The following is a 25,925-nucleotide window of genomic DNA, read 5'->3' as shown; positions in this document are numbered from 1 at the left end:
CCTTCCCAGTGGAAGGTCAAGCCCCGCTCCACGACTCAATGGAAATGAATGTATGCACGTGCCCACAGGTGCATGCACACGTATGTGTATGTGACTGCATCTATACGCACACCTGAATGTGCACACGTACATAAATTTCCCTTCCGGAACCGATTTTTGTCCTTATCGCTAGGAGTGTCTCCCTCTGTTCCTCTGACATTTATAAGCTGGTGCAACACGCACCCTAAGTAGCAAATAGTATTGTGAGCGGGTTAGTTTGGACTAGGAGTTAGGAAGGGGGTCATGGTTTGTCTCCAGATTCTTGGCGCTGTACCCCTTTCCTCCTCCTTGAAACAGCTGTGGGGAGAGTTCAGCCGCCAGGTGTGTTTACCTGTATGGGCGGACCTCTCCCTCTAGCCCCGTGTGGGGCCCTGGCAGGAGCCTGGAGGGCGGCCCCTTGAGGCTGCGTGGGAAGCATCACACAGGTGCACAGTGGGGTCCTTGTGTCCCGTGGGGGGGGGGGGCAGGGAGGGCTTTTCTTTAGAGGAGAATGAGGGGCAGAGGAGGAGGGAGAGAGAGAGAGAGACAGAGAGGCTCTGAAACAGGCTCCCAGCCCAGCGCAGAGTCTGACGTGGGGCTTGATCTCATGACCCTGGGATCATGACCTGAGCGAAATCAAGAGTTGGACGCTCACCCGCCTGAAACACCTAGGCGCCCCCTGCAGGCAGGCAGACGGGCCACACCTGCAGGGAGGGTGAGCCATGACCATCGGGCCCAGTAGACATAGCCCACTCCTTGAATCGGGGGGGGGGGGGGTGGGCAGGAAGTGCCCAGGGCCTGGGAGAAGGGTGTGGGATCTGGGGGAGGTGGCACCTAAGGCGACCTTGAGAGACGGGCAGGGTTTGGGGACGCCTGCGTGTGTCCGGATTCCAGAGGTGGCAGCAGGGTGCTTGTCAGCAGGGTGCCTCTTCCCTGCGGGCTATGGTCTCAGGCCAGACCGCTCAGGTCCAGACATCCGCTGTGTGACCCTGCGTGAGGGATTCACCTGTGTGGGCCCTGGGTTTCCCGCCTGTAGAATGGGCAGAACAGCACCTTCGTCCCGGAATTGCTGTGAGCGTCAGATGAGTGAGTGCTGGGCAGGCGCGCTTGGTTGTTAGCCCTCAGCAGTGCTGTCTGTCGTGGGGAGCAGGCGACAGCCACAGGCCGCAGGGGGCTCTGTTCCGTGGAGCATCCGGGTCAGAGCGTGCAGGGCCTTACGGGCCGGCCCGGGGCTTGCACTTGACCCTTGTGCCGCGGGAACCCTACCCGCCAGGATACATTACAGCCCGATGACAGAGCCCTGGTCCCCGTTCACACGGCAGACACAGCTCCCTGCTTTATGTTGGGGGCCATCGCGCCCAGAGGCCGGAGGAGAGCCTGGCAGGCTTTCTGGCCCCACGGTGGCCCAGCTTTTATCCCTCTGAACGTGTTCGTCAGCGATTGGTGTGAAACGAGAGTGCCCTGCAGCATCACAGCCCCCCCCCCCGCCCCCCCCCCCCCCCCCCCCCCCCCCCCCCCCCCCCCGGGAATCGCACCTCCCCTGCTACCCGGCTCTCGATTGCCGGATCCCGCAGATAAACTGAGCACACGGACGTGCCTGTGTCGGAGACCGGGCCGGTGGGGGGACCGCCCTTTGGGGTTTTTCATTTTTAGAAGAGCAACACAAGTAATTGCTATTTACTGTGATTTATAGACCGTTCGGAAGAAAAGGCTTTTCTTTGTGCGCGGTATCCGATTAGATTGGGCGCTTTGTGTAAGTGGGATTGGGATGGGAGGTGGAGGAGGAGTGGGGCTTTCATTGGCTGGAAAGTTCCACAGCGAATAATTTCCCGGACACTGTGGAGCAGAAGGCTTTGTTTGTTTACCGCTCAGAGTGGAATCATTCTGGATGCCCTTTGTAAACCTCCATGCCGCCCCCAGGAGACGTGCTTGTCCTCAAGGACTGCTTTAGAGTGTGTGCATTTGTGTTTCACAGTAATTATTCTTAGCAAGTCGCTGCGGGCTGAGTGTAACTGGTTCTCCCCCTTCCCTGAAAGAGAGAAAGTTCCATTTGTCAAAACAGCAGGTTTGTTCCCCCCTCCCTTCTCCCTTTCGAGCCAACGGAAGGATAGGCCAGGATCAATGTTCCTGCTGGTCTCAAAGTAGAGAAGGCGCCTCTCCCAAGATGGCTTTGCGGCTTCAGCAGCCCTGTTTCTGCTCAGAACACAGGTCTGTGCCTGCTTTGCTGGTTTTGGCCACGTGCATTGGTTCTTTATGTCAGCTTTGGGGGTGGGTTTCTTAGGCAGTAGTCAAGAGCTGGGCTTTTTTTTTTTTTTTTTTTTTTTTTAATTTACGTCCCAAGTTAGTGTAGAGTGCAATAATGATTTCAAGAGTAGATTCCAGTCATTCATCCCCACGTGTAACATCCAGTGCTCATCCCAGCAAGTGTCTTCCTCAATGCCCCTTGCCCATTTAGCCCATCCCCCCCTCCCACAACCCCTCCGGCAACCCTTAATTTGTTCTCTGTATTTAAGAGTCTCTTATGTTTTGCCCCCCTCCCTGTTTTTATTTTATTTTTGATCACCTTCCCCATGTTCATTTGTTTTTTTTTTCTTTTTTTTTTCACATTTATTTATTTTTGAGAGACGGAGAGAGACAGAGCACAAGTGGGGGAGGGTCAGAGAGAGAGGGAGACACAGAATCCAAAGCAGGCTCCGGGCTCCGAGCTGTCAGCACAGAGCCTGACGCGGGGCTCGAACCCACGGACTGCGAGATCATGACCTGAGCCGAAGTCAGATGCCCAATGGACTGAGCCACCCAGGCGCCCCTATGTTCATCTGTTTTGTGTCTTAAATTCTACATGAGTGAAGTCATAATATTTGTCTTTGACTGACTAATTTCGCTTAGCATAATACTCTGTAGTTCCACGCACGTAGTTACAAATGGCAAGATTTCATTCTTTTTGATTGCTGAGTAATACTCCATTTGTGTGTGTGTGTGTGTGTTTGTGTGTATACACACATACATACCACATCTTCTTTATTCATTCGTCCATCGATGGACATTTGGGATACTTTGGCTATTGTCGATAGCGCTGCTGTGAATGTTGGGGTGTGTGTGCCCCTTCGAAACAGCACACCTGTATCCCTTGGATAAATACGTAGTAGTGCAATTACTGGGTCGTAGGGCAGTTTGGGCTTCTTCTTCTTTTTTTTTTTTTAAAGTTTATTTATTTTGAGAGAGAAAGAAAGAGGGGAGGAACAGGGGAGGGGCGGAGAAAGAGGGAGAGAGAGAAGATCCCAAGCAGGTTCCGTGTTGTCAGCCCAGAGCCCGACGCGGGGCTCGAACCCACGAACTGCGAGATCATGACCTGAGCCGAAGTCAGATGCTTAACCGACTGAGCCCCCCCCGGGCGCCCCTGCCTAAAAGTGTTTCTGTCTCAGAAACTGTAGTTTTCAGATCTTGGCCCCACCTTCTTGCTCTTGACCGTCTGTGGGGAAGCTCGGGAATCTGGTGTCTCCTCCCCCTGCTCCCTGCTGGGGCGGCCGGGTGTCGGAGTCACACGCTCTTCCCCTGAGTTTGCACGCAGACAGGATGCGTTGCTTGTGAGTGGTCCTTCTCCACATGCTTGCTAAAGCACTTGGCAGGTTCTCAGACGAGACCCCCCCCCCCCCCCAGGCCCTGTGAGTGTGCTAATAAAGCAACATGGAAGTTTCACTGTCAGCTTTCCCTCAATTAGCGTGGATCCCTTAGGTGGGTCTCCTGCAAACAAGGTTAGTTTTCCCAGGAAACCCTTCACGGAAGCAGTAGAGGGCAGCCAGCGGCCAGGTCTAGCCTGGGAGGCCTCGGGATACAACCCAGCGTTCTGGAACGCTCACCGTTTGCGTCTGTGTGTTTTGCCCCCAGCGTGTTTCTGGACGATTTTCTTGCCGCCGGGAGGGGCGAGCAAGCCCCACAGCTGGAGTTCGAGCAGCTGCCCTTCAGCCACCCGCTCTTCATCATGTTTTCGTCGGGCACGACCGGAGCGCCCAAGTGCATGGTGCATTCCGCGGGGGTACGTCTCTCCAACCGTCTGTGCTCTCCTGGGGGCTCAGCTGGCGGAGGTGGGCGTCCGGCTCTGCACCCACACCGCCACCCCAGCCAGACCGCGCCCCCTCCCCAGAGACTGCGGCACGCGGCCCCCCTTTGAGTCGGGGGGCCGCGTGGAGATCGGAGACCGAGCCCAGGCACCCGGAGCTGCTGTTCCAGGCGCTGTTGTTCCAGGCGCTGCCGTGGCGCCCGTCACCACAGTGACCGGTGCGGAGGCCCCGCGGTGCGTCCGAGGCAGGGCGCGCACTGGGTGAGCCCTGACTTCCGCGCTGTGGGCCCGTTTTAGGAGGGGCGAAGCAGAGCAGGGGAGAACAGCGCGTGTGTGTGTGCGTGCGCTCGGTGGTGTGGTGAAACAGGGCCGACCGCGGGCTGTGGTCCGGCACGGAGAGCCGCTGGGTTACGTTCTGAAGTGCAGTTAGGAAGGCGTTCCGGCACAGCTCCAGCACTGTGGTCATCGTCTCGGGCTGCCGTGACCGAGGACCACGGGCCGGCGGCTCGAACAGGAGACATGCCCTTCTTTCTCACAGTTCCGGGGCTGGAGTCCGATCGAGGGGTCCGGGGTTGGACCCGAGGCCTGTCGTCTTGGCTTGCGGAGGCCGCCGTCTCACTCGGAAGTCCTCCCTTGGTCTTCCCCCTGTGCAGGCGTCCCCGGGGGCTCGTTTTTGCCCACATTTCCTCTTTTTGTAAAAAAATCCACCAGACTGCGTTAGGACCCGCTGCGGTGGTCTCTCTACCTTCTCCACCAATTCCAAGGCCCCGTCTCCAGATGGAGTCACCCTCCAAGGTCCTGGGCCTTAGGGCCTCACAGCGGGGCTCTGGGGACACACAGCTCAGCCCAGAACAGATACGTCTCTTTTTCCTGTTTATTTCCTCAAAAGTCCGACCATATTCGAGCACCTGGAATAACGCTTTCCCGCTAAGCGTGAGATTTTATCCATGTACGTTAGTGACTTCAACCGTTCATTCTTGGAACAGTTCCAAGCCCGTGGAACAGGTGCAGGGGGAGGGAGCACAACGGGCATGTCAGCCAGACTCCGCCATATCGTTAACGTCCTCAGCGTCCGTTCTCAGTGTTTCCTTGAAAGACTCTTGCTTTGCTTCTCTCTCTCTGAACACACACACACACACACACACACACACACACACACACACGCTGTTATTCTTTACCTTTTTGCTGACCCCTCGAGAACAAATTGGGGAGTCCGGCCCTTCTCACACCTCCCGAGAACGAGAACGTTCTCTCACAAAACCCTGGTATCGTCGTGACGTTCAGGAAAGTCAGTGTTGATGTGATACCGTCACCACTCGGGTGCTTCCACTCTCCCCATGACATCCTTCGCAGCCGCCTGCTGTCGCGCCTCTGGTGTCCTTCCCCTGCCTTCACCTTTCACGACCTTGGCATTTTTGGATTCCCAGCCTCTGGTCTGGCAGAATGGCTGTCTGGGTTCGGTCGAGGTTTCCTGTGGGTTAGATTGGGGCGATGCCTTTTGGAAGTGATGTTCAGGAGGCCCCTGATGTCAGTTAATTTCATGATGGTCATCTAAATGGGTCACTCTCCCGAGGTACAGTTCCTTGTCTGTGACTGTGAGCCCTCCTGGCCTCATCTCCTCCTACCCCGCCTCTGGCCTTGGTGGGAGAGCTTCTTTTAGACTCTGGCACAATCGGTCCCCTCCTGGAACTCAGACCCCTCCTGGGGTGGTCTCGGGGGGCACAGGGGCTGCATGCCTGGTGCTCCTTCCCGCAGCCCTGGGCTTCTTGCCTGGTCGGTTCCACAGCTTCTCTCTGGACCCTCTTCCTAGCTTCTCCCTCGGTTGGCTTGGCCTGTGGGGAGGAGAAAAGCCTGCGGTCTCTTGGTCAAACCTTGTTGTGGCCGCCTTTTCTCCCGCTGCTCAGAAGAAGGGGGTTATTCGAGAGGAGAAACGTCCTGTTCGCAGACTGCTTTCCAGCCTTTGCTTGACAAGATGGTGGTATTTGAAAATTAAACATAAAGTTTCTCTTCTAGTGCATTTGGCTTTTACAGATGTTGCCTCTGCCTCGAAGCAGTTTGAATCCCTTCTGTACAAAGGGAACATTTACATTTGAATCATTTTAAAGCCTTCTGCAGCTTTTCACAGAGTGCTTTCATCAGAATGGGGAAAGGAGTTAGCAGTGGCTTCATTATTACCTGGTTTTGGATTCGCTGGAGGTCTGATCGCAGGTTATGACGTAGAGCCTCCAGATGAACACCGAGAGCCCCTGGTGACTTCGCAGGAAACCACAGGGCAGGAGGGAGGGGGGAGTCCGGGGGCCCAAGGCTTTATTTCTAGAAGTGACGCTGGCCAGAGTTGAGTCGCCTTTTTGTAAGAGTGAGTTGACCCTGTTGTTCAAACCTTCCTAGTTTATTGAATCAAGTCGGGAGATGTCATTTGCTGTGGTTGCTGGAATCACATCCTCCCTGGAGAGGAGAGCCCTGGTCGGCCTGGTCACGGGCCCATTAACGAGCTATAGAGGGGAGCATTTTTAGAAACCTTGTAGACAAGGGTGGGGTCTGCGTGGCAAAACAACAGACATTTTAGGAAAAACCAAAATGTCTCACTGCGTTTTTATTTTTAGTGCTTTTTGCATAGCGAATGTCACTTTTTTAGGAGAGGAACATAAAAATGTATTTGATATAATGTAGCTTGCTCATAAAATCATCATGCCTGGTATATTTAGAGTGTGGAAAAGTCAGGAAAAATTACACTCCTCTCTCCGCCGGGCTGTCGCATCTCCAGAGAAGTGACGAAGCGTCTTGCCTGTTGTCAGCGTTGTCTCCGCCGGAGGCTCGGAGGCAGCCGGGCGGAGGGCCGCGGCGTGGGGACCGCTGGCCGTGCCCCGGGCGCGCGGGGGTGCCGGGCCATGCCTGGTCTGCAGGCTGTGGTTTCTACGTCCACAAGAGGTGTCAGAAAGCCGCTTCCCTCTTCTTCCTGTGATATTAAATTCCTCTTCCTGGTTGAGACGCACAAAGTCATGTTGTTCGTCCTTCCCCTCAGACTCACCCATAAATATTTAAAAATTAAGAGCAGAACCGTTGCTGTGAATTAAGATTCATTCAGAGAGATTCTCGAGTGGGAAGCAAAGCCTGGCGTGTTTTGTGCCACCTGAGAGGAGGAGGACAAGGCCCCAGCAAGCCCATGTGGGGTTATACACAGGCCAGGCTTGGAGCAGACCGCGGGGCCAACATACAGGTCTAAACTGAATGCCGGTTTTATTTTATTTTATTTTATTTTATTTTATTTTATTTTATTTTATTTTATTTTATTTTATTTTATTTTTAATTTTTTTTAACGTTTATTTATTTTTGAGACAGAGAGAGACAGAGCATGAATGGGGGAGGGGCAGAGAGAGAGGGAGACACAGAATCTGAAACAGGCTCCAGGCTCTGAGCTGTCAGCACAGAGCCTGACGCGGGGCTCGAACTCACGGACCGCGAGATCATGACCCGAGCCGAAGTCGGATGCTCAACTGACTGAGCCACCCAGGCGCCCCTCTCTCTTTATTTTTAATGTTTATTTTTGAGAGAGAGAGAGAGAGAGAGAGAGAGAGAGAGAGAGAGAGCTAGAGTGGGGTGCAGGGCAGAGAGAGAGGGAGACACAGAATCTGAAACAGGCTCCAGGCTCTGAGCTGTCAGCACAGAGCCCGACACGGGGCTCGAACTCACAAACCGTGAGATCTTGACCTGAGCCAAAGTCGGATGCTCAACTGACTGAGCCACCCAGGCGCCTCTATTTTATTTTTTGAAAATAATTTTTTTTAACTTTTTTTTTTTTGAAAGAGAGGGAGCACGAGTGGGGGAGGGACAGAAGGAGAGAGAGGGAGACACGGAATCCGAAGCAGGCTCCAGGTCCGAGCTGTCAGCACAGAGCCCGACGTGGGGCTCGAACTCACGAACCGTGAGATCATGACCTGAACTGAAATCAAGAGTCGGATGCTCAACTGACAGCCACCTAGGTGCCCCTAAATGCCCATTTTAAGTAAATGGGAGGGGGATTTGCCACAGGCTGCTGTTGTCAGGGAGCCCCTGGCCCTGTCTGTGGATTTGCTGTGGGGATGTTTTGTGCTGACTGAGAGAGTTCCTGAAGTGATTGTTGGCCCCTAGCAGGTGCCCACCCACTCTGAGGGAGAACAGTGCACAGAACTTTGGACAGAAGCTCCTGACCCCGGGGTAGGGGGCTGTCCCCGACCCCTGGGATGCATGCTCGATAAAGCCACGGGAGGCCTGCTCCAGGAATCTGCAGGTGGCCTTGGGGACCCTCAGAAAGGACCTGTCCCCCCCCCACCCAGCAGAAGTCTTTGTGCTGCGGTCTGCCCGGCCCCCAAGTGGCTCAGGTCCCTGCTGCTCCTCAAGGGCCTGGCGAGGGACGCCGCTCTGGACACGCTCTGGAATGGGAGCTCTGACTCTTGAGCTGGAGAACTTGTTGGGCAGGAGGGTTTCCGTTGAGCTTCGAGAGGGATCATCTCCCCCTCCTGGCTCGTTTTTCCTTCTCTTGGATACAAAGAGGGTCGGTCGTCAAGGCTGCTCGTGATAAGGGGTCCTTGCTTCAGCCCTGATAGTCCCTAAACAACGGGGGCCCGCTGACGTCAGCCAGGTGCTCCCGTCCGCTTACCAGAGTGAAGTGTGGGGCCAGCCCTCTTCAGGGGCTTCGGAGGGGCAGTGCTCCGTGTGGCCTCGGGATCATGTGTGAGATCCATGCAGAATGGGAGCACTGAGGCCGGGAGAGAGAAGGGGCTGGTGCAGGGCCCCTGCTCGGCCGTCCGCCCGGTGCTCCCTTTCCTGCGGCTCACAGCAGGACGGGCAGAGCAAGTTGGAAACGAGGGGGCGTGGGCACTGGAGTATTACAGAGCTGAACATCAGACGCGAGGAAGCTCCGTGCCCCGAGAAGGAGCCCCAGGGCATGTTACGTGGAAGAAGCAAAGGGCAGGGCCGTGCGCCCGGATAAGAAAACCAGCATGAAGGAACCTACAGGGTCCCTGGCCACAGACACAGGGAGCGACTGCCTGGAGACCTGGGGCCGGGGAGGGGGCCCGTCATGGCCTGTGCCTCGGAGCGCTGGGCCCGGTGCACGTCCTGCCCGTTAAACGTTCACGGAGAGAAATAATGGACCGGGCGTGGAGGTCGAGAGGTCTGTCTGACTGGGCCTTTGGGCTGCAAGCAGGGCCTCGTGCTCTCCCTCGGCCAAGGGTCGCGCGAGCTCTGGTCCGAGGCTCGCGAAGCGTCCCAGTGTCGCCTGGTTGGCGCCCGCCCTGGAGGTGCATGTTGCCACGTGGGCTTCTGTTCTGTTTTCTCGTATCTTTGACTTTGCCTCTCCTGCTTTCTGCCCGGGGTTGGGGTCCTACGGTGCTCCCCGTGTCTCTGGTACCCGGAGCTCACAGGCCGGTCTGAGGCTGCCCCCACCGGCCCCCGGAGACCCCCGGATCAGCTGGCAGAGCATCCAGGCCGGCTTGCTCGGCGGTCTGCTTCCTCCAGGCGAGGGGCGGGAGGTCGGCTTCTCCCCCGGGCTCTGCGCCTGTGCCCCCGTGCCGTCTGCGCAGGGGCGCCCCGCTCACGCCGTGTCCCCCGCCTCTCCCCAGGGCACCCTCATCCAGCACCTGAAGGAACACCTTCTCCACGGCAACATGAACAGCAGCGACACCCTCCTGTATTACACCACGGTGAGTCGAGTGTGTGCGTCCGGGGGGTGCCCTCCTGCCCTCTGCGTCCCTCCCGTCGCTCGCTTTGCTTCCTTCAGGGTGGATGCGGTTCAGCCGGGGGTTTTGTGCCGGGGCCTTCACTTGCGCTAGCCGGGCGGGCCTGCTGGGAGCACAAGGGTCCTTGTAAGAGGGAGGTGGACGGGTCAGTGTCAGAGAAGGAGCTGTTCCGAGGGAAGCAGAGGTCAGAGTGGGCGGGCTTAGGAGCCAAGGGACGTGTGTGACCTTTGGAAGCTGGTAGACGCCGAGAAAGAGATTCTCCCCAGAGGTTTCCAGAAGGAATGCGGTCCTGCAGACACCTTGACTTTGGACCTGCAGAACTGGGAGATAGTAAATCGGTGGCGTTTGAGGCCACTAAGTCCCTTGGGCGGTAATAGGAAGTGTTTCCAGGTGGCTCTCCCAATGAGTGTGACAGCTGGGGGTCCGGTGCGGAGGCCAGGCTGGGCCTGAGAGAGGCCACCCTGGGGACCAGAGCCGCCTGCCAGCCCAGAACCTGGCCAGGAGGCCCCTGTCCCTGCCCCGGGAGTGGGCGTGCGGCTCAGGCAGCCACCACGCCAAGCCCAGGCGCTGGCTGCCGCTGCCCTCACGGAAGTTCTTTTCTGCCCCAAGTCCTTGCCAGTGCGTTTTGTGGCTGCACCCAGGGCACCTGCCCCAGCTGCCCCGGAAGCTGGGCAGTTAGATGCTCGGTCACCTCGCTCCTCACCGTGGTGTTTGTGCTAGGATCCCGTAAAGGCTGCGGCATGCCCCGAGGAAGGAGGCCCAGGGGCCAAGGAAAAGCAGACAGAGCAACAGAAGCCAGCGTCCTCTGGGTCAGGCGTCACTGGGACGTGGGGTGGACGTTTCCGTGGTTTAGTTCAGGATATGCATCACTAAAGCGAGGCTTGGGTTTGAGCAGTTGGAGACGCGCTCCTGTCCTGGTTGAACTCTGGAAGGTGAGCGAGGACGAGGTAAAAGAAGCATTTTATCCCAAGGGAGGAGCGCTCCAGGTGGGCTTCTCAGCCTGCAGATACCAGGAGGTCTCGGAGGGATTCAGCTCCGTTTCCCGGATGATGATTCTGTGCTGGGTTTTGAAGGAAACAGGGCTGGAGGCACATTCCCGGCCCGCGAGATTGGTGCCCAGGGCTGTGGCTTCGCCCCCGGGGACGGAGCCAGGACTCCACGGCAGTCACAGGACGGGAGCCTGGGAGCCTGGGTGTGTGGCTGCTCACGGCTGCCTCACTGCTCAGGGTGTCCTGCTGCAAGTCAAGGGCTCGGAGCAAATGATTTGGGTCTCTGTCAGCTGCAGGCATGTATCCCAGAGCCCTGCTCACCGCGTCCCCACAGGCGCCAGTGGCGCCAGGCAGTGCCAGCCTCCGGGCCCTTTCCACGCGGGAGCCCAGCCCAGCAGGGTTGACGGGGCGTCGTGTTTGAATGGCGCGAAGACCCCCACAGCCCCGACCACGTCCAACTCAGCGGCCTCCCGGGGCCACGTGGTTTCAAATGACAGGGTTTTGCATCGAGGGAAGTGCCCGGAACGTGGCAGATCTGGAGCGGTCCCCCCGGAGGCTTTTCGCTTTCCCCGGCAGCGTCCTGCCCACGAAGGACAGGCGGTTGGCTTGTCCTGTGGAGCCAGGCCTGCGCCGTGTCACTTAGTGACCCACTTTAGCAGCGTTTTTGGACAGCGGGTCGGCCGGGCCGCGAGCTGGGGGGGCTGCCGTACTGGTTTCCGGAGACGGGTTCCTTAGTGAAAGAAACTCAGCTAGGGATATTAAGGCAGCTCACCTAACTTGAGATTTTTGTGCGACCCTGGTGGTGCCGAGGGGAAGGACGGGGGGCTCCGGGGGCCGCCGGGTTCTTGACGGCAGGGGACTTGCCGAGGCCGTGTGCCAGTCGTGTCTTCTAAGCCCTCATCTGGGCTTCTCTGCCGGGCTGTGCCCGTGGGCGGCCTGGGGCGCCTCGTGGCCACCCGGTCCCCCCGTGGGATCTGCCGCAGGGGTGCCGGGCGAGGCCGTCTTGCCGGTGGGGTGTCCTCCTGGCCCTCGGTGCGGGCAGATTCCTGCCGGAGCTTCCCTCTGGCTGCCCTGCTCTGGAACCGCCCACAGATCCCCCGCGTGGACGGGAAAGCTGTTGTCAGTGGGTTTGGCAGCACCTTTGTGCCTTAAACTTCGTTCATAGATAACGGAAAAGGCACTTCTTGCGTGTGGGAACCCTTTCACACAGCACGCCCGAGTGCACGTGAGATGTCGGTGTCCTCCGGGGTCCAGGGCAGCCGTGGCGGTCGTTCTCACACGCAGGGTGCGTGCCCCGCGGGCCTCTGGGTTTGTGCACCACCCCCCCCCCCCCCAGGTGTGGATGGGGTCATGCGCGTGCCCTCTGCTGGCGTGTTTCACACTTAAGCTCGTCTCAGACACCTGTCCGCATCCACCCAGACCTCGTTCCTCTCGGGGGCCACGGCGGGCGGCCATCCGGGTGCAGACGTCGGACGCGGGTTCACGGACTCGGTGTGTGGTGTTCCGTAGTTTGTGCCCGTGTGGGACCACGTTTGCGTTGGCGGGCGTCTCGCTGCCGTCCGTCTCCCGTTGTCCCCGGGAAGGCCGCGGTAGACGTTCTTCGATCCCTCTTAGCGCATGTGTGTGCGTGGATCTGATGTGCGCGGTCAGCTCTTGGCGTGAAATTCCCGGGGCGAAGCCTTGTGCATCTGAGAGGGGCGGTTTGCAGCAACCGTTGGCTCGGCTTCGGGAGGTTTTCTAGGGACGTGAGGAGCCGAACGGTGGAGGTGAGGGCGGCTGGCCCGGCGCTCGGTTGGCACTGTGCTCCTTCTGTTCCAGGTCGGCTGGATGATGTGGAACTGGATGGTGTCCGCTCTGGCCACGGGAGCGGCCCTGGTCTTGTACGACGGCTCCCCCTTGGTGCCCACGCCCAACGTGCTCTGGGACCTGGTTGACCGGCTGGGGTAGGTACCCGAGACAGCACGCCGGGCCACAGAGCCACCCTGCGGTCGGCTGCCGTAGAGGAGGTACCTTCTCCGGGGTGCGTGGTGCCCCTCGGGGGGCGAGGGGGGGTGTGGGAGGTTGAAGTTGCCAAGGAAGGTGCGAAGGGGCAGGCAGTCCTGACCGGATCCCACCAAGGAGATGGGGAGTCTTCGTGTAGAGTTGGGGGGCCACCCCCCAGGGCCAGGAGTGGGTCTGAAACAATCAGGATATCAGGAGAGGGAACGTGATCCTGTTTCTAGGACTCTGGAATCCAAGAACTGGCGGGAAAGCTCAGGAGGAAGGGAGACAGGGCCGCGGGGCCAGCGAGGGTTCTGGCTCACGCAGGGCTCCTCCAGCTCAAGGCTGAGGTGGGGTGTGAAACAGGCGGCTCGGGGGACGGCGTGGACGCGTACGGGAAGGGGGCGGGCGCAGGGTCTGGGCTTCCCACCGCCGGCCTTCTGGGCCCGATGGCGAGAGGGGAGTCCTGCCTTTGCCAGCCGTCCCGCGGTGCTGGCCTGCTGTCCCCTGGGCCTCCTCGAGCCCATCAGGAGATTGCTCCACAATGCTCCTGCAGACGCTGGGTGAGGGGGTCTGTCCTCCGTGCGGTCCTGGCTCGTTCCTTGATCGAGTGATACGCGGGAATCCTGAGGAGCAGAGGCAGAACATGGGGAAGGACGCGGGGCCCCCTCTCCTAATTCCCCTCCTCCTCATCTCCGTGGGAAATGGTCAGGAGACCGACCGCGTGGGAGTGCTTTCTCTGCTAATGAGTTAATCGTAACCGACCGAGGTGTCCTCACCACTGTGCTGCGTGGTCACTGTTGGCCTAATGATCGTGGTTCCAGGAGTGAGAATATAGAACCAGCAGGCCCTGGGGGCCCGGAAGCAGCCGTGCTCTGAAATGTGCTCGTTACTTTAAGTCTGAATCCGTTCACGGTGGGGAAACAGAAGGAGCCACTAACGTTTTTACATCCTTGGCCATTAATATTTCAAATACAGCTTTGCCTGGCCTGGGTAATATTTAAATCCTGACATTTGTCTCCCAATATTGGTGAGGAAGGTTATTTCCTAATGAGACTGTTTTCCAACGAAAGGTTAATCGAATCTCTGGGAACGTAGATGGTTTTAAGAGCTTTACCCTTAATACCTGTGAACCAGGCTCCAGGTGGGGACACTTTCTGGTGTGTGTGTGTGTGTGTGTGTGTGTGTGTGTGTGTGTGTGTGACAGGAGGGGGGGTCAGAAAATGTGCATTATTGGGGTTCGATGCTGAAGAATTTGAAGGATGAAGAGCCCCAGGAAAACCCAGCTCTGTGTGTGTGTCTGTGTACGTGCACATGTGTATGTGTGTGCACGTGTGCACAAGGGTGAGCGACCGTGTGTAAGTGTGCGTGAGCAAGAGTGAGTGTATATGTGGGTGTGCCTGTGTGTGCGTGTAGGTGCGGGTCTGACGCTCACAGGTCTGTGGTCTGGGTCCATGTGGTAGGCATGTCCTGAGCCCTGGTTGGCTCGTGCCCCAGATGTTGCCGGAGACGTGGCCTTGGCCGCCCTGGACCCGGCCGGGAGAGCCTGCCCACCGCGCCGCCTGCTCCCACTGCCGGCAGCGATCGAAAGGGGGGTGCGTGTCAGGCGAGGCGAAAATTAAAAACTGAGTCGCGTGGGGTCACGTCAGATCCTGCCGGTTTGTAGCACGAGCCGCGGCCCTTCCGAGCGGCTGAACGGCAGGGATCTCGTGGGGCCGTTTCAGGGCGTCTGGTTTTTAAAATAACGTCGATAAATGTAGGACTGAAATCCTCGCCGACTGATAACATGCCGGCGCACGGACTCGCCCCCTCGGTTGGTGACTGGGCGCTTGCTGTGTTGGCACAGACAAGGTTCTTTCAAAGGACGGGCTTTCTTCATCATTTGGGGTGTATTTCTGGGCTCTGGGAGTCTGGCTCGGGGAATACTCGGGTGAGGGCTGGGGCCAGAAGTCTGGGGTCTTCTGTGTGGGCTGCGCCAGTAACTGGGCCTGCATCAAAGCCACCCGGATTACCCCGTGTCGCCTGTCTCTGAGTGCGAGAGTTCTCGGTGGAGCCTGGTGACGGGCCGACAAGCTCACCTTGCAAAGTGCACTTGCCGGACGGCCCTTTGCCGGTATCATCTGCGCACCCGCGCGTATCTGGGTGTGCGCTCTGTGCCGCGTCCCCCGCCGGGCCCCGGGGCGTGCACGGTGGTGGAGGTGGACAGGTCCCTGTCCTCGAGGGCCTGGCACCCGAATGGGGGAAGGAGAGAGACAAAGAAGTGCCACTGGTGCCCTGGGGTCAGGGAGACCCTCGGAGGCAAGGGCACCGGGGCTGGGACTTGAACCTCCAGACCTGGGGAGGGGCCACGACACGTTCAGGCAGAGGGAATACGAGAACCCAGGCCCTGAGCGGGACTGAGATAGGTGTGCCGGGGAAGGAGACCCTTGTGGCCTGAGCGCGAAGTCGATGTGGGGCCGGCAGAGGGGTCTTGATTTTATGGCTTCCTTTGGCCGAAAAAGAGAAAATTATCCCGTAATTGGGAGGATAGCGGGTTGTCGTGTGGGTCGTTATCTTCCACGGAGCCTCATGGTCTGGAGACCCAGGGTTCTGGGCATGTTAAGAGTCAGCGTGCAGACCTGTCCCTGCTGTACCCCGACGGTAAACACAGTGTCGTGACTCACTCTGAACTCAATAGCGAGCATCAGTTCAGCCCAGGAAAGTGACGTATCTTGGATTTTGCAGACTTGTCAGCAATGAGTCACTAATTTTAGAAGGCTTCGGTGCATGGCCTATGCAGGAGCCCGAGAGTTTGTTTTCTTTCCCTCCCGTGCCCTTAGCATCACCATCCTTGGAACGGGTGCCAAGTGGCTGGCTGTGCTCGAAGAGAAAGACCTGAAGCCAAGTGAGTAAAGCGTGCCTCTCGCAGCACCTGGCCCGTTCCCCGTCTTGCCAGCCAGGCAATTCAGAGCTGCTCCGTTACCTGTTTCCTGCACGCAGGCCAGGCTACAGGTGTCGGACTTAGTTTTAATCTTTCCGTGGTCCTTCGCCCTAGTGGAAACCCACAGTCTCCAGACGCTTCATACGGTCCTGTCCACCGGCTCCCCGCTGAAAGCCCAAAGCTATGACTATGTCTACAGGTGCATTAAGAGCAGCGTCCTTCTGGGTTCCATCTCAGGTACGCTCCCGTCTGTGTGCTTGTGGGGAGGGGGTGCTGGAGGAGTCAGGACACGGGACACGACCGGGCCGATCGCCCCCCAGCGCGCACGGCCTCTGACGCACACGCCTCTGTGCACGTCGGCTCTTCTTGTCCCTGGTAGTCAAGTTCGAGAAAGTCGCCGAGTTGGCAGATGCTGAACCGTGGCTCCTGGGGGAGATAATGCACCTACGTGTCTCACGTCAGTTACGATCTCATGTCCCGGAAACGGCTTTTTCTGGTAGATTCTGTTTTCTTTATTTTACAAAAGGGAAGACAAGGTTCAGGAGTGTTGACCGACTTGCTGGAGCTGCCCCACTAACGGGGCGCAGTGGAGAGATTCTAACCCAGCGCAGCCGCCCCGGAGCCTGAGCTCCTCCGCTCGCGGTCCTCCGGTCCTCGCGGTGACGGGAGCTGGAGCCAGAGGGCAGGGCCCTCTGCCTTGTTGGACCTCAGCCGGGAACGTGCGTGTTGGGCATCTCGAGATTTTCACCGCTTGGTTCTCGGGTCACGTTCTCAGACGACCTTGAAAGCACCCTGAGTGTTGATTTTGGGGTTACAAAATTAGCGAGTAGGAGAATTTGCAACTACAGAATCTGTAAATACTAAGAATTGGCCGTGTATGAGAACAGTCGTTGCAACGTGGCGTATGTTCACTGAAAGCCGGAAATGACCTGTGTGCCCAGTAGAAGGGGATTGATGGAATCATTTATGGTGCATCCTTCGTTTTTGCAGCTGTTAGAAGGGAGACGATGACGATTTTTATTTAGATGGAAACTTATTTACTATAATTGAGAGGGGGTCGTGACGTGTTCAGAAAAGCAGACTCCAGAGTTATCAAGCGTGGTCACCTTTGTAGATTGGAGAAAGGCACGTGTGCAGGTGCATGGACGCCCGCGTGTGCGTATGGGCGTTGGGATTTCAAGTGGCTTTTTTTCCCCTTACTTTTTTCCTAACATAAAGTTGTGTGAAGATAATTTGTATATTCAGAATCCAAAAGGAAATAGGGTGGTGACCCCGCCCCCCCCCCATCCTCCTTCCCCAAGGAAGCCCGTGCCGGTTTCTGTCAGAGGCCGTCTGTCTGTGTGTAGGTGGCACAGCAGTGTTGTGGGGGGGCATTTGACGTAGGGTTCCCGCTGTCCCACGTTTCCCCCTTAACGGTGCAACCGGGCTTCGTTCTCCCGCAGCTCATCAAAATCTTTAGGTGACTGTATTCTTCTGAAAGCACATCTTTAAAAGACGCCATTTGATTTGCTGGAAGCCTGAGGCTGAGGACGCCCCCGCCAGTCCTCCTCCTTCCAGCTGGACCCTTGGCCCGAGGTTGGGGATCTTGGGCCATTGGGGCGAGCAGGGATCCCGCCAACATCCGAGAGTGGTCTTGGGACCTCCCTTTCCCCTCTGGGCCTCAGTTTTCCCTCACGAGGAGTGGACTGTAGCGTGGGATCGCCAGGGGCCGAGTGGGTGGGCACGCCGGGGCTCCGGTCCCTTATTTCGTGGAGTCATTGGCCTCACGACAGGCAACATCCGTACATGTCTGCTGCCCGCGTACCACTCGGTGGGGTGCCGTGAAGCCCTGAGACATAACAGCTATGTGTCCTGAGACAAGACGGTCCTCGGGAGAAGCAGGAGTAGGGTTGAGGAGCTCCTGTCTGTCTGAGCAGGTTGTCTGCGTGGAGGGTCTCTGGCCGCTGGGAGGGGGGCCAGGTGTCGGGAGACTCACGTCCACTCCTTACCCTCCTGAGAGTTGTGGGCCTTGAGCCACCCACGTTCCCTGCCCCAAATGCTGGTTTGTAGAAGCTTCGGGAAGTGGATTTCCACGGTACTGCTGGGCGATTCGGTGACATTCTAACAGCGGGGCGTTTCGGCTCAGAGCCTCTCGGCGCCAGGCCAGTGCTGTGTGTGTCACAGCGTCCCCTGAGAGCATCTGGTGCTCATCTGGGGGCCGTGCTGGCACCCCCCCCCCCCCCGGGGCCCGGGGCGCTGAGACGAACGCGATCCTCGTTTTCATGGGGAGGGGAGCAAGGGGACAGTTGTCGGCAGCGGTGGGTCCGGCTTCGGGGGTTCCTGCCGCTTCTGTCTCCGGGGCTCTTGGGATTGGACTTCCTTTCGAGTTCCTTCCTGAAACTGGAGTGTTTCCCATCCCACGCTGCCTCACGTGGGAGGCCCTCGCTGCACGGACCTCGGGGTTTCTGCTCTCCCAGCGGCCGCGTGCGTGCACACGCCAGCAAAGGGCCTCTGTGCGTGACCGTCTGCGAGATGGTGCCCGTGCCGTAGATCTAACGGGCGAAGCTTCCGTTTTCCCTGAGCCCGCGTCTTGAATTTCGAGGTGACCACGAGAGGTCATCTATTTTGTGCGTCCTGCGGCAGGAAGCCTTGGTCACAGAATAAATCCCCCAGACACGGGCGGTTTGCTGCAATTCCGTTTCTTCCTTTAGAAGCCGGAACCATCCGGGGGTTTTTCTGTATTCATCTCGAGAAAGAGTGGGACTAGCTGTCCTTTGGGGTCTCCCTCATGGGGTGTTCCCCAATAATAAACACGGCCGTTTGTCCCCGTCTTCTGAATGTGGCTCTCCTTTTGTTGTGTCTGCAGGTGGCACCGACATCATCTCCTGCTTCATGGGCCAGAACTTTTCTGTTCCTGTGTACCGAGGGGAGATTCAGGCCCGGAACCTGGGCATGGCCGTGGAAGCCTGGAACGAGGAAGGTGACGGCTTCACTGACCACTTTTCTTTCCGTGCCCGGGCGTGACCTGGATGCTTGGTGTCAGTTCTGCAGAACCTCCCGGAGTGGGGAGGCCCTGCTCGCCTGTAGAGTGATACAGCTTCTCGCCCAGCCCGGCCCCAACCCCCTTCAGCCTACCCGCCTGGGAAGTCGGTGTTGGGCCGGATCACAGTGGAGAGCTGTGTGTTTAGGAATAGCAGGAAGGTGGCCGTTCCCCCGGCATCCAAACGTCGGAGATGCTGCTGAGGCTGCCGTACTGCCTCGCTATCCGACACCCTGACCTTGACGAGGACCCAGTGAGGGAGCTGGGGGTTGGTCTCTCTGGGTTGCTTTGTAGCCTGTTAGCAGCCACTGGCTATAAATCAGCAAAGCCTGTTTGTGTCTCCAGCACCAAACAGGGCCTGGCGTGTGGTGTGTGCACTGCACAAATTGGCACTGCAGCCACCATTATTTCGACCTGGCGGAGTGCACGGGGAGGTTGTGCCCGCTCCCGTTTGCACGAGGGAGAGGGAGAGACAGCAGCAGTCGTGGCCACACCGGGCTGCGAGCCTGGGGAGTGCAGGAAGGGTCTCTCCTGAAGTTGACAGAGAGTGTTGCCAGAGACCTTTCTGAAAATCCATTCTTATCCTCAGAAGAAGGCTTTTCCCTGGTGCTGCCTGGGGTCATTGCTCACAAAAGTTCTTGGTTCCGTACGTCTGTTTTCCTCCCCACCGTCCAACCATTTCTCTTGGCTCTGGCTGCCGCCGCGTTCGGTAGCCTGCTCGGGAGGAGATGCTCCTGGCAGAGAGAAACCGACGCTTCCAGAGGCACACGGTTACCTGTCTGCCCGTCTTCTGTCTCGGGGCTTCGGTGGGGTGACATGAGCTAGGCGAGGTGATGGACATGCGATAACCCGGGAGCCTCCGTGGATGCATGGGGGGTGATGGCTTCTCAGTGCAAGTCCCGCCCTGCTGCACTGTGGAAGGTGCTGGATAGACGGGCACCAGCCGGCTTTCCGCAGGCCCACTCAGTGGGAGTGGGAGGGACGCGGTCTGGCCCTGTCTCCGTGGCCTCCATGGCCTGTGCTGTGCCTGGGGCTGGAATCCAGGCTGCCCTTAGGGCAGCACGTGTGCCTCAGTGCCACCTGTTGAGCTCACAATGTGGTGATAGAGAGAGAGGGTGAAGGTGGGTACCCCGTGATGCCGGAATTCTACCCCTGGAGAAGCATTTGCACCTGTGAGCAAGGAGACCTGTGTGAGGGTGCTCCCCGTGGTGTGTGCGCAGGTGCCCCCCGTGGTGTGCGTGCGGGGGCTCCCCCTGGTGTGGCGCGGGGGCTCCCCCTGGTGCATGTAGGTGCTCCCCATAGCGTGTGCGCGGGTGCTCCCCCTGGGGTGTGTGCGGGTGCTTGCCCTGGTGTGGGCGCGGGTGCTCCCCTTGATGTGTGAGTGCTCCCCATGGTGTGTCTGTGGGTGCTCCACGTGGTGTGTACACGAGTGCTCACTAGTGTGGGCATGGGTGCTCCCCCTCGGGTGTGTGCGGGTGCTCCCCCTGGTGTGGGCACGGGTGCTCCCCGTAGTGTGCGTGTAGGTGCTCCCCCTGGGGTATGTGCGAGTGCTCCCCGTGGTGTGCGTGGGGGTGCTCCCCGTGGTGTGTGCGCGGGTGCTCCCCGTGATGTGTGCACGCTCCCCGTGGTGTGCGTGGAATTGCTCCCCATGGTGTGAGCGCGGGTGCTCCCCCCCAGGGTGCGTGGGAGTGCTCCGCATGGTGTGCACGCGAGTGCTCCCCCTGTGGTGGGTACAGGTACTCCCCCTGGGGTGGGCGCGGGTGCTCCCCGTGATGTGCTTGTGCTCCCCATGGTGTGCGTGGGGGTGCTCCGCGTGGTGTGCACAGAAGTGCTCCCCCTGGGGTGGGTGCTCCCCTTGATGTGCGCGTGCTCCCCTTGATGTGCTTGCGCTCCCCCTGGTGTGGGCGCCGGTGCTCCCCCTGGTGTGGGCGCGGGTGCTCCCCTTGATGTGCTCCTGCTCCTCATGGTGTGCGTGGGGGTGCTCCCCGTGGTGTGTGTGCGCTAGGGAGCAGAGCTGGGAACGACAGAGAGGTGCGTCTCCGGAGGAATAAATGCTCGTGATTGCACACGAGAAATCACAAGCCCCGAATGACCCGATTGGAACACCACGTAGGAGATGAGTGAGTCCCCCCGGTGCCACACTGGGAGCGGCGCTGGACACGCGCCGCGTGAGGCCGTTTACGTGGTTCGGAAACACACAGGACAGTGTCGGTGGAGTGAAAGTATTGACCCCCGTGTGGGAAAAACAAATCACCTATCGAAGAGAGGTGGGGGGGAACGCGCCGGGAGGGAAGGTCTTCAGGGGAGGAGTGAGCGCGGCTTCCAGGGGCGCTGACGTGACCAGGGGCGCGCTGTGCCTTCACGTGGGTCCCACGCACGGCGTGGCGCGTAAGGGGTGGCTAGCGAGGGGGCGGGGAGAACCCCAGGGGGCGTGGCTGCCGTGGGTGCTGAGGTTATTTTGCATTCTTCCCAAACCAGGAAAGGCGGTGTGGGGAGAGAGCGGGGAGCTGGTGTGCACCAAGCCGATCCCCTGCCAGCCCACGCACTTCTGGAACGATGAGAACGGGAGCAAGTACAGGAAGGCCTATTTCTCCAGGTTCCCAGGTACGTGGGCTGCGGGCGCAGACTCGGCCTGGCCGGGCCCGCGGGGCTCCGCTTCTGGATGTGGCCCCTCCGCCCGCGCGTGGGGAGCGGCTCACAGCGCCTTCCGCCAGAGGGGCGATGGTGAGCGTCTGCTCAGATTCTTGTCACCTTCAGCTCGAAGCCGTCACGGGAAACCGGCGTCCGGGTTTAACTTACCCTTAACCGGCCCGGGTGCGCAGAGCCCCTGCGCCCCAGTCGCTGCTGCCGGGAGCCGGCGCGAGCCAGTGGTTTGCCCGCGGGAGGGCTGCGGCCGCGCGCGCTTACTCAGGACTGTGCGGCCGGTTCGGGGGGGAAGGGCGTGTGCAAGAGGATTCTGGCCCGGACTCTTCCTTCCTGCCCCACGCACCCTCACCCGGTCCTCACCGAGGGGCTGGACAGTCGGGTGGTTTAGAACCCGCTGGTCACTGTGGCGCAGCCTGACGCCCTCTCGGTTCGTCTTCTGAGCGACGCCTTGTCCCAGAGCCCGGAGGTGTTTTATTTAGAGCTCTGCTTCCTGCCCGCCCCCCCCCCCCCCTTGTCTCAGAAGCACCGCTGAGCTCCCGCAGCTGCGCCATTCGCAGTTCAGCAAGCCCTCTGTCCCAGAGCGGTTTAGTCCAAGTACTTGCTTCGGTGTCTAAAAAGTGACCCGATTTTGCATTAACCACGTGTGGACGGTCTGAGAAGGGCAGGTGACCGTTGGTGGCAGAATCTGCCGTGGACCTCTCCCATTTCCCGCTTGGCCTTGCGTGTTCGCACAGCCTGCGTAGGACCACCGTCCTGGCGCCACACCTCCCACTCGGGAGTCGCCGTGGCGTCTCCATTTTTGCCTTGGCTGCCAGGAGGATCGGACTTGAAATCATTGCTTGATCGTAGGATTCCGCTTATCCCCAGGACAGAATTTCTGATTCTCCTTAAAGAATCTCATCACGTAGTCGGTTTTGTAAGTAGATGCCTCAAGTACTTCCGGCGAGTAGGTGCAGTATAGGAACCAGTATGCACAGAGGAAGGCAGTGAAGACAGTGGGACTCTGCAGCTGTTGGTCATGGACCGGTGAACACGGGTTGAACCTGACCGTCTCTCCACTCCCCAGCACTGGGAGATTCTTACACTGTATTGGAATTGATGGTTAAAGAAAATGGTTGGAAGGCAAGGTCGTCCTTGCTGTAGCAGGAAGGAGACTTAGGCCGGGCGAGAATGTAAGCGGGCAGTGATACCCAAGAAGTCAGCGAGCGAAGAGCAGAAGTTCAGCACAGAGGGCGTAGTATCTCTTTTGTGTTTGGAAAGGAAGTCTATGTGTGTAAGTCTGTGAATAAATGCACGACGAAGGGTTGTCTGAGTGGGGGAATTATGAGTCGTTTTGGTTTTCTTCATGACATCTTACTGTTTTTAAAAGCCTAGTAAAAACTTAAAGAGAAATGAAAAACAGACCGAAGAAAGATTCAGACCGTTCTGATTCTACAGAGCGATGACTTCAGCTCTGAGCTTCCTGGCAGCCGAGGCAAAAATGGAAACAAAATGGGCACAGGGAAGTGTAGAGGACACGGGACACTAGGCCTGCCCACGAGCTGCCAGGATGTTGGGCTTGATGACATGGAGACGGCCAGTGTCCCTCAGCCCTCGTCAGCAAAAGAGTCCAAAGCGGACGGAGGTCCCGAGTCCAGTAAGAGAAGTGTGTGACTGTGCGATTTATCCGTGATGGCGCGTCTGTGTACGTGGAAAGCTGTGCCACTGTTCTTTAACGCACGAAAGTATGTGCTCACCGTAAGAGGTTCCCTGCGCTGGATCTCCAGGGGGGAAAGCAGGAGAAGGCCGGGTCTCCCCCTTCAGGCTGGCATGCTTGTCCCCAGGCACCATCACTCACGGGGGGGGGGGGGGGCAGAAGCAAAGCCAGTCTGCCGTGGACACAGTGGGAGCTGCAGGCCTGCGGAAGCCCACGAGGGAGCCTGTGACAGCCTGGCACCAGAGCCATCAGCCCCTTGTGAATTCCTCCTCCCGACTTTGTTTTGTACGAGGCGGAACCATTTCGCTGTCACAAATGACTGCTCCTTCAAGGTGCGTTTGCGTCTTCCGTTTTGTCTCCATTTCCGGGGCCGTGCGTTAATTATCAGACTCCTGGGACACCGGGCTCCACATAAACCAGACGGTGTGCCAGCACGGGCGCCCGAGTCCCCACATGAGCAGGACAGGCCCTGCTGCTGTGTCTGCGGCTTTCCGTGTCCCGGGACTGCGCGTACAAAGCTGGTCTCCTGAGTGGCCAACCCGTGTGTTCCTGCCAACACCCCACACGTAGCACCTGCAGTCCCGGGAAGTTTTCCCTGTTTGTGGGGGTGAATCTTTTGCCAGTGCGGTCGGGGGGGGAGGTTCGTTCTTCAGCTTGGGGAGGAGGGAAGAAGGACCTTGAAGCCTACGGTCCTCTTCTGCGTCAGAATAAGTGAGCTCAGGGGTCCTTTGGTCTCAAACCGCCTCCCAGGGACCACCCTCCCTGTGGACGGACGGACGGACGGACGGACAGGTGCCCTGACTTCCCTCTCAATGGGCCTTAATCCACGCTCCTGGCAGTGTGTGGCCATGACAGTGAACGAGCAGCAGCAGAGCGTGTTGTTGGGGTGGCGCCTCCCGGACGGTTGTGAGCTGATTGGGTTAGCCCCTCGGGTCCGGAAGCTTCTGTAGGATTGGAGGAGGAAGATGCCACGGCTGGTTTTAGTTGGCATTTTCCCTTCCGGGCCGCAGGGGCCCCCTCGTTTCGGGAGGCGAGGCTGCCCCTGGTGGCTGCAGGGAGCGGCACGTGCTTGTGATTATTCACACCCGTCCAGCCTCCTCCGTTTGTGTGGCTGGTGGGGGGTCACCGCGTCTGCCGGCGGGAGGAGGCCTTTGGCTGGTTCAGCTGCTCCCTTGGCAATCGCCTCGGCGGCGTGGGGGGAGGGCGTGGCCGAGGCTGGGGCCTTGATCCCTTGGGATACTAGCTTTGCTGCACCCCAGGGCGAGGGCCAGCCCGGGACCCCGCCACACAGGGGGAGGTAGCTGCCTGGTTTCAGGGTCACCTCTGATCCGCCCGCCCCCACCGCCTTGCACGTCCCCCGGGCTTCACCAGCTACTCAGCTCTGTCCACACGGCTGGTGCCTTAGCTCAGGCCTCCGTTGCTAGGACTGTCGCAGTTTTCTGCCACTGCTCGTGCTGCCTCTGTTTTTCTCATTGGAGAGCGGCCCGGACCCCTCCGGACCGTCTTTCTCGGCTGTCCCGGACCACCCCGTCCTCCTAAAGCGTGGCCTGTGCTTCCTACCGTTCAGTCAGAGGGCCTTCCCCCGAAGCTCCCACTGACCTTCCCCGGCCCCTCCGGCATCCTCACTGCTGGGGTCGGCGCCCCTGACTTCCCGGGGTCCCTGTCGGGCGGGCCCTGCAGGAGCGGTGTTTCTTGCCTGCTGGTGCGGGTCGGAGCCGGGTGCACGGGGCCCCCACTGGAAGGGGTGCTCCTGGGGCGGGCACTGTCTAGGTCACATCTGCCCCCGGCTCCCCAGAGCCGCCCCTCTTCCTGGCTTCTGAGCCTCAGCCGCGTCTGCAGACGGGCATTAACGTTGGGGAACCGTGCGAATCGTGTTGCCGTCAGGCCCGCGCGGGCGTCTGTTCGGGCAGCCGGTCGGGACCCCTTCTCCTCAGGGTGACTGGGCACGTCTGCCTCCCTGCAGGTGTCTGGGCACACGGTGACTACTGCAGAATCAACCCCAAGACCGGGGGCATCATCATGCTGGGCCGGAGGTGAGGGGTCTTCCCGAGGCATCGAGGCAGGGACAGGAGGTAGCCTGCGTCTGCTGCCCGAGGGCCGGGGCCGGGCCCGATCCACGCTTCCGTGCCCCGGGGTGGGGTGGGAGGCCTGTGGCCAAGGCGCGGCCAGCGTCCGTCCACAGTAGCAGCCGCCCTTTCAGACCTGGGATGTGTGGGTATTGGGCACATGCCACACCTGTGCAGGTGGGAAGGAACAGTGAGGGGACAGGTGTGTCCACACAAAGGGGACTCCCTTGTTGTCTGGCTTTTGGTTGAGAGAGAGAGAGAGAGAGAGAGAGAGAGAGAGAGAGAGAGAAGGTGGCTGGTGGGGATAAAGAGCAGGGGAGGGAGCCTTCGTGACGGGGCCCGGTGTTGCCATGTGGCAAGGCGGTGGTGGCCCCCACCCCCGATCCCCGTGCGACGTGCCTCACTCAGGAGCTCCTGTGTTTGTGACCGCGTCTCTCTTTCCAGTGACGGCACGCTCAACCCCAACGGAGTGCGATTCGGCAGTTCGGAAATCTATAACATCGGTACGCATTTTCCCTTGCTCCTGAAATCGTTCTTAGGTCATCCCAGAGGGGGGCAGCCTGTCCTAGCGGGGAGCCCCGGAGCCCGTTTTACAAAGACCCCACCTTTTGGCGTAACTCTAGCCCATTTGCCTCAGCCGTGGGAATGGACAGTTGTGAACTTACCTGGTCCACGTTGCTTATAGCCGTAAGATCCCAGAGCGATATTCTTGAGGTCACAGGGTCCCATCCCTGCTCCGTCACCTTTTATTTTCACAGCGAGCTTCCTTGGGTTGCTTAGTTGTGTCTGCTTTTTATGGGTGAAAAAGAAGCACAGA

At 59.0% G+C, this 25,925-nt stretch overlaps 1 protein-coding gene and 1 long non-coding RNA gene across 5 annotated transcripts in view; one reads left to right on the top strand and one right to left on the bottom strand.

Annotated features, from left to right (window-relative positions):
- Positions 1 to 25,925, top strand: part of AACS (acetoacetyl-CoA synthetase) — a 52,255-nt gene that overhangs the window by 22,070 nt on the left and 4,260 nt on the right. For all 4 annotated transcript variants that reach the window (XM_023241279.2, XM_023241280.2, XM_045041152.1 and 1 more), the window contains exons 8-16: positions 3,904 to 4,051; positions 9,676 to 9,756; positions 12,600 to 12,724; positions 15,581 to 15,645; positions 15,796 to 15,918; positions 18,527 to 18,640; positions 21,179 to 21,304; positions 25,006 to 25,075; positions 25,553 to 25,611. In XM_023241279.2, coding sequence (XP_023097047.1) covers positions 3,904 to 4,051; positions 9,676 to 9,756; positions 12,600 to 12,724; positions 15,581 to 15,645; positions 15,796 to 15,918; positions 18,527 to 18,640; positions 21,179 to 21,304; positions 25,006 to 25,075; positions 25,553 to 25,611 — 911 coding nt within the window. The remainder of the gene's footprint in view (positions 1 to 3,903; positions 4,052 to 9,675; positions 9,757 to 12,599; positions 12,725 to 15,580; positions 15,646 to 15,795; positions 15,919 to 18,526; positions 18,641 to 21,178; positions 21,305 to 25,005; positions 25,076 to 25,552; positions 25,612 to 25,925) is intronic.
- LOC123381106 lies at positions 1,689 to 4,011 on the bottom strand. The gene is made up of 2 exons (XR_006587627.1): positions 3,876 to 4,011; positions 1,689 to 2,047 (listed from the first exon to the last, which is right to left on the bottom strand). It is a non-coding gene; the product is annotated as an uncharacterized LOC123381106 (long non-coding RNA).

Source organism: Felis catus, chromosome D3 (genome assembly GCF_018350175.1).
Source record: "Felis catus isolate Fca126 chromosome D3, F.catus_Fca126_mat1.0, whole genome shotgun sequence".
In the NCBI taxonomy this organism is placed as follows: domain Eukaryota; kingdom Metazoa; phylum Chordata; class Mammalia; order Carnivora; family Felidae; genus Felis; species Felis catus.
This window is presented reverse-complemented; position numbering and strand designations above follow the sequence as displayed.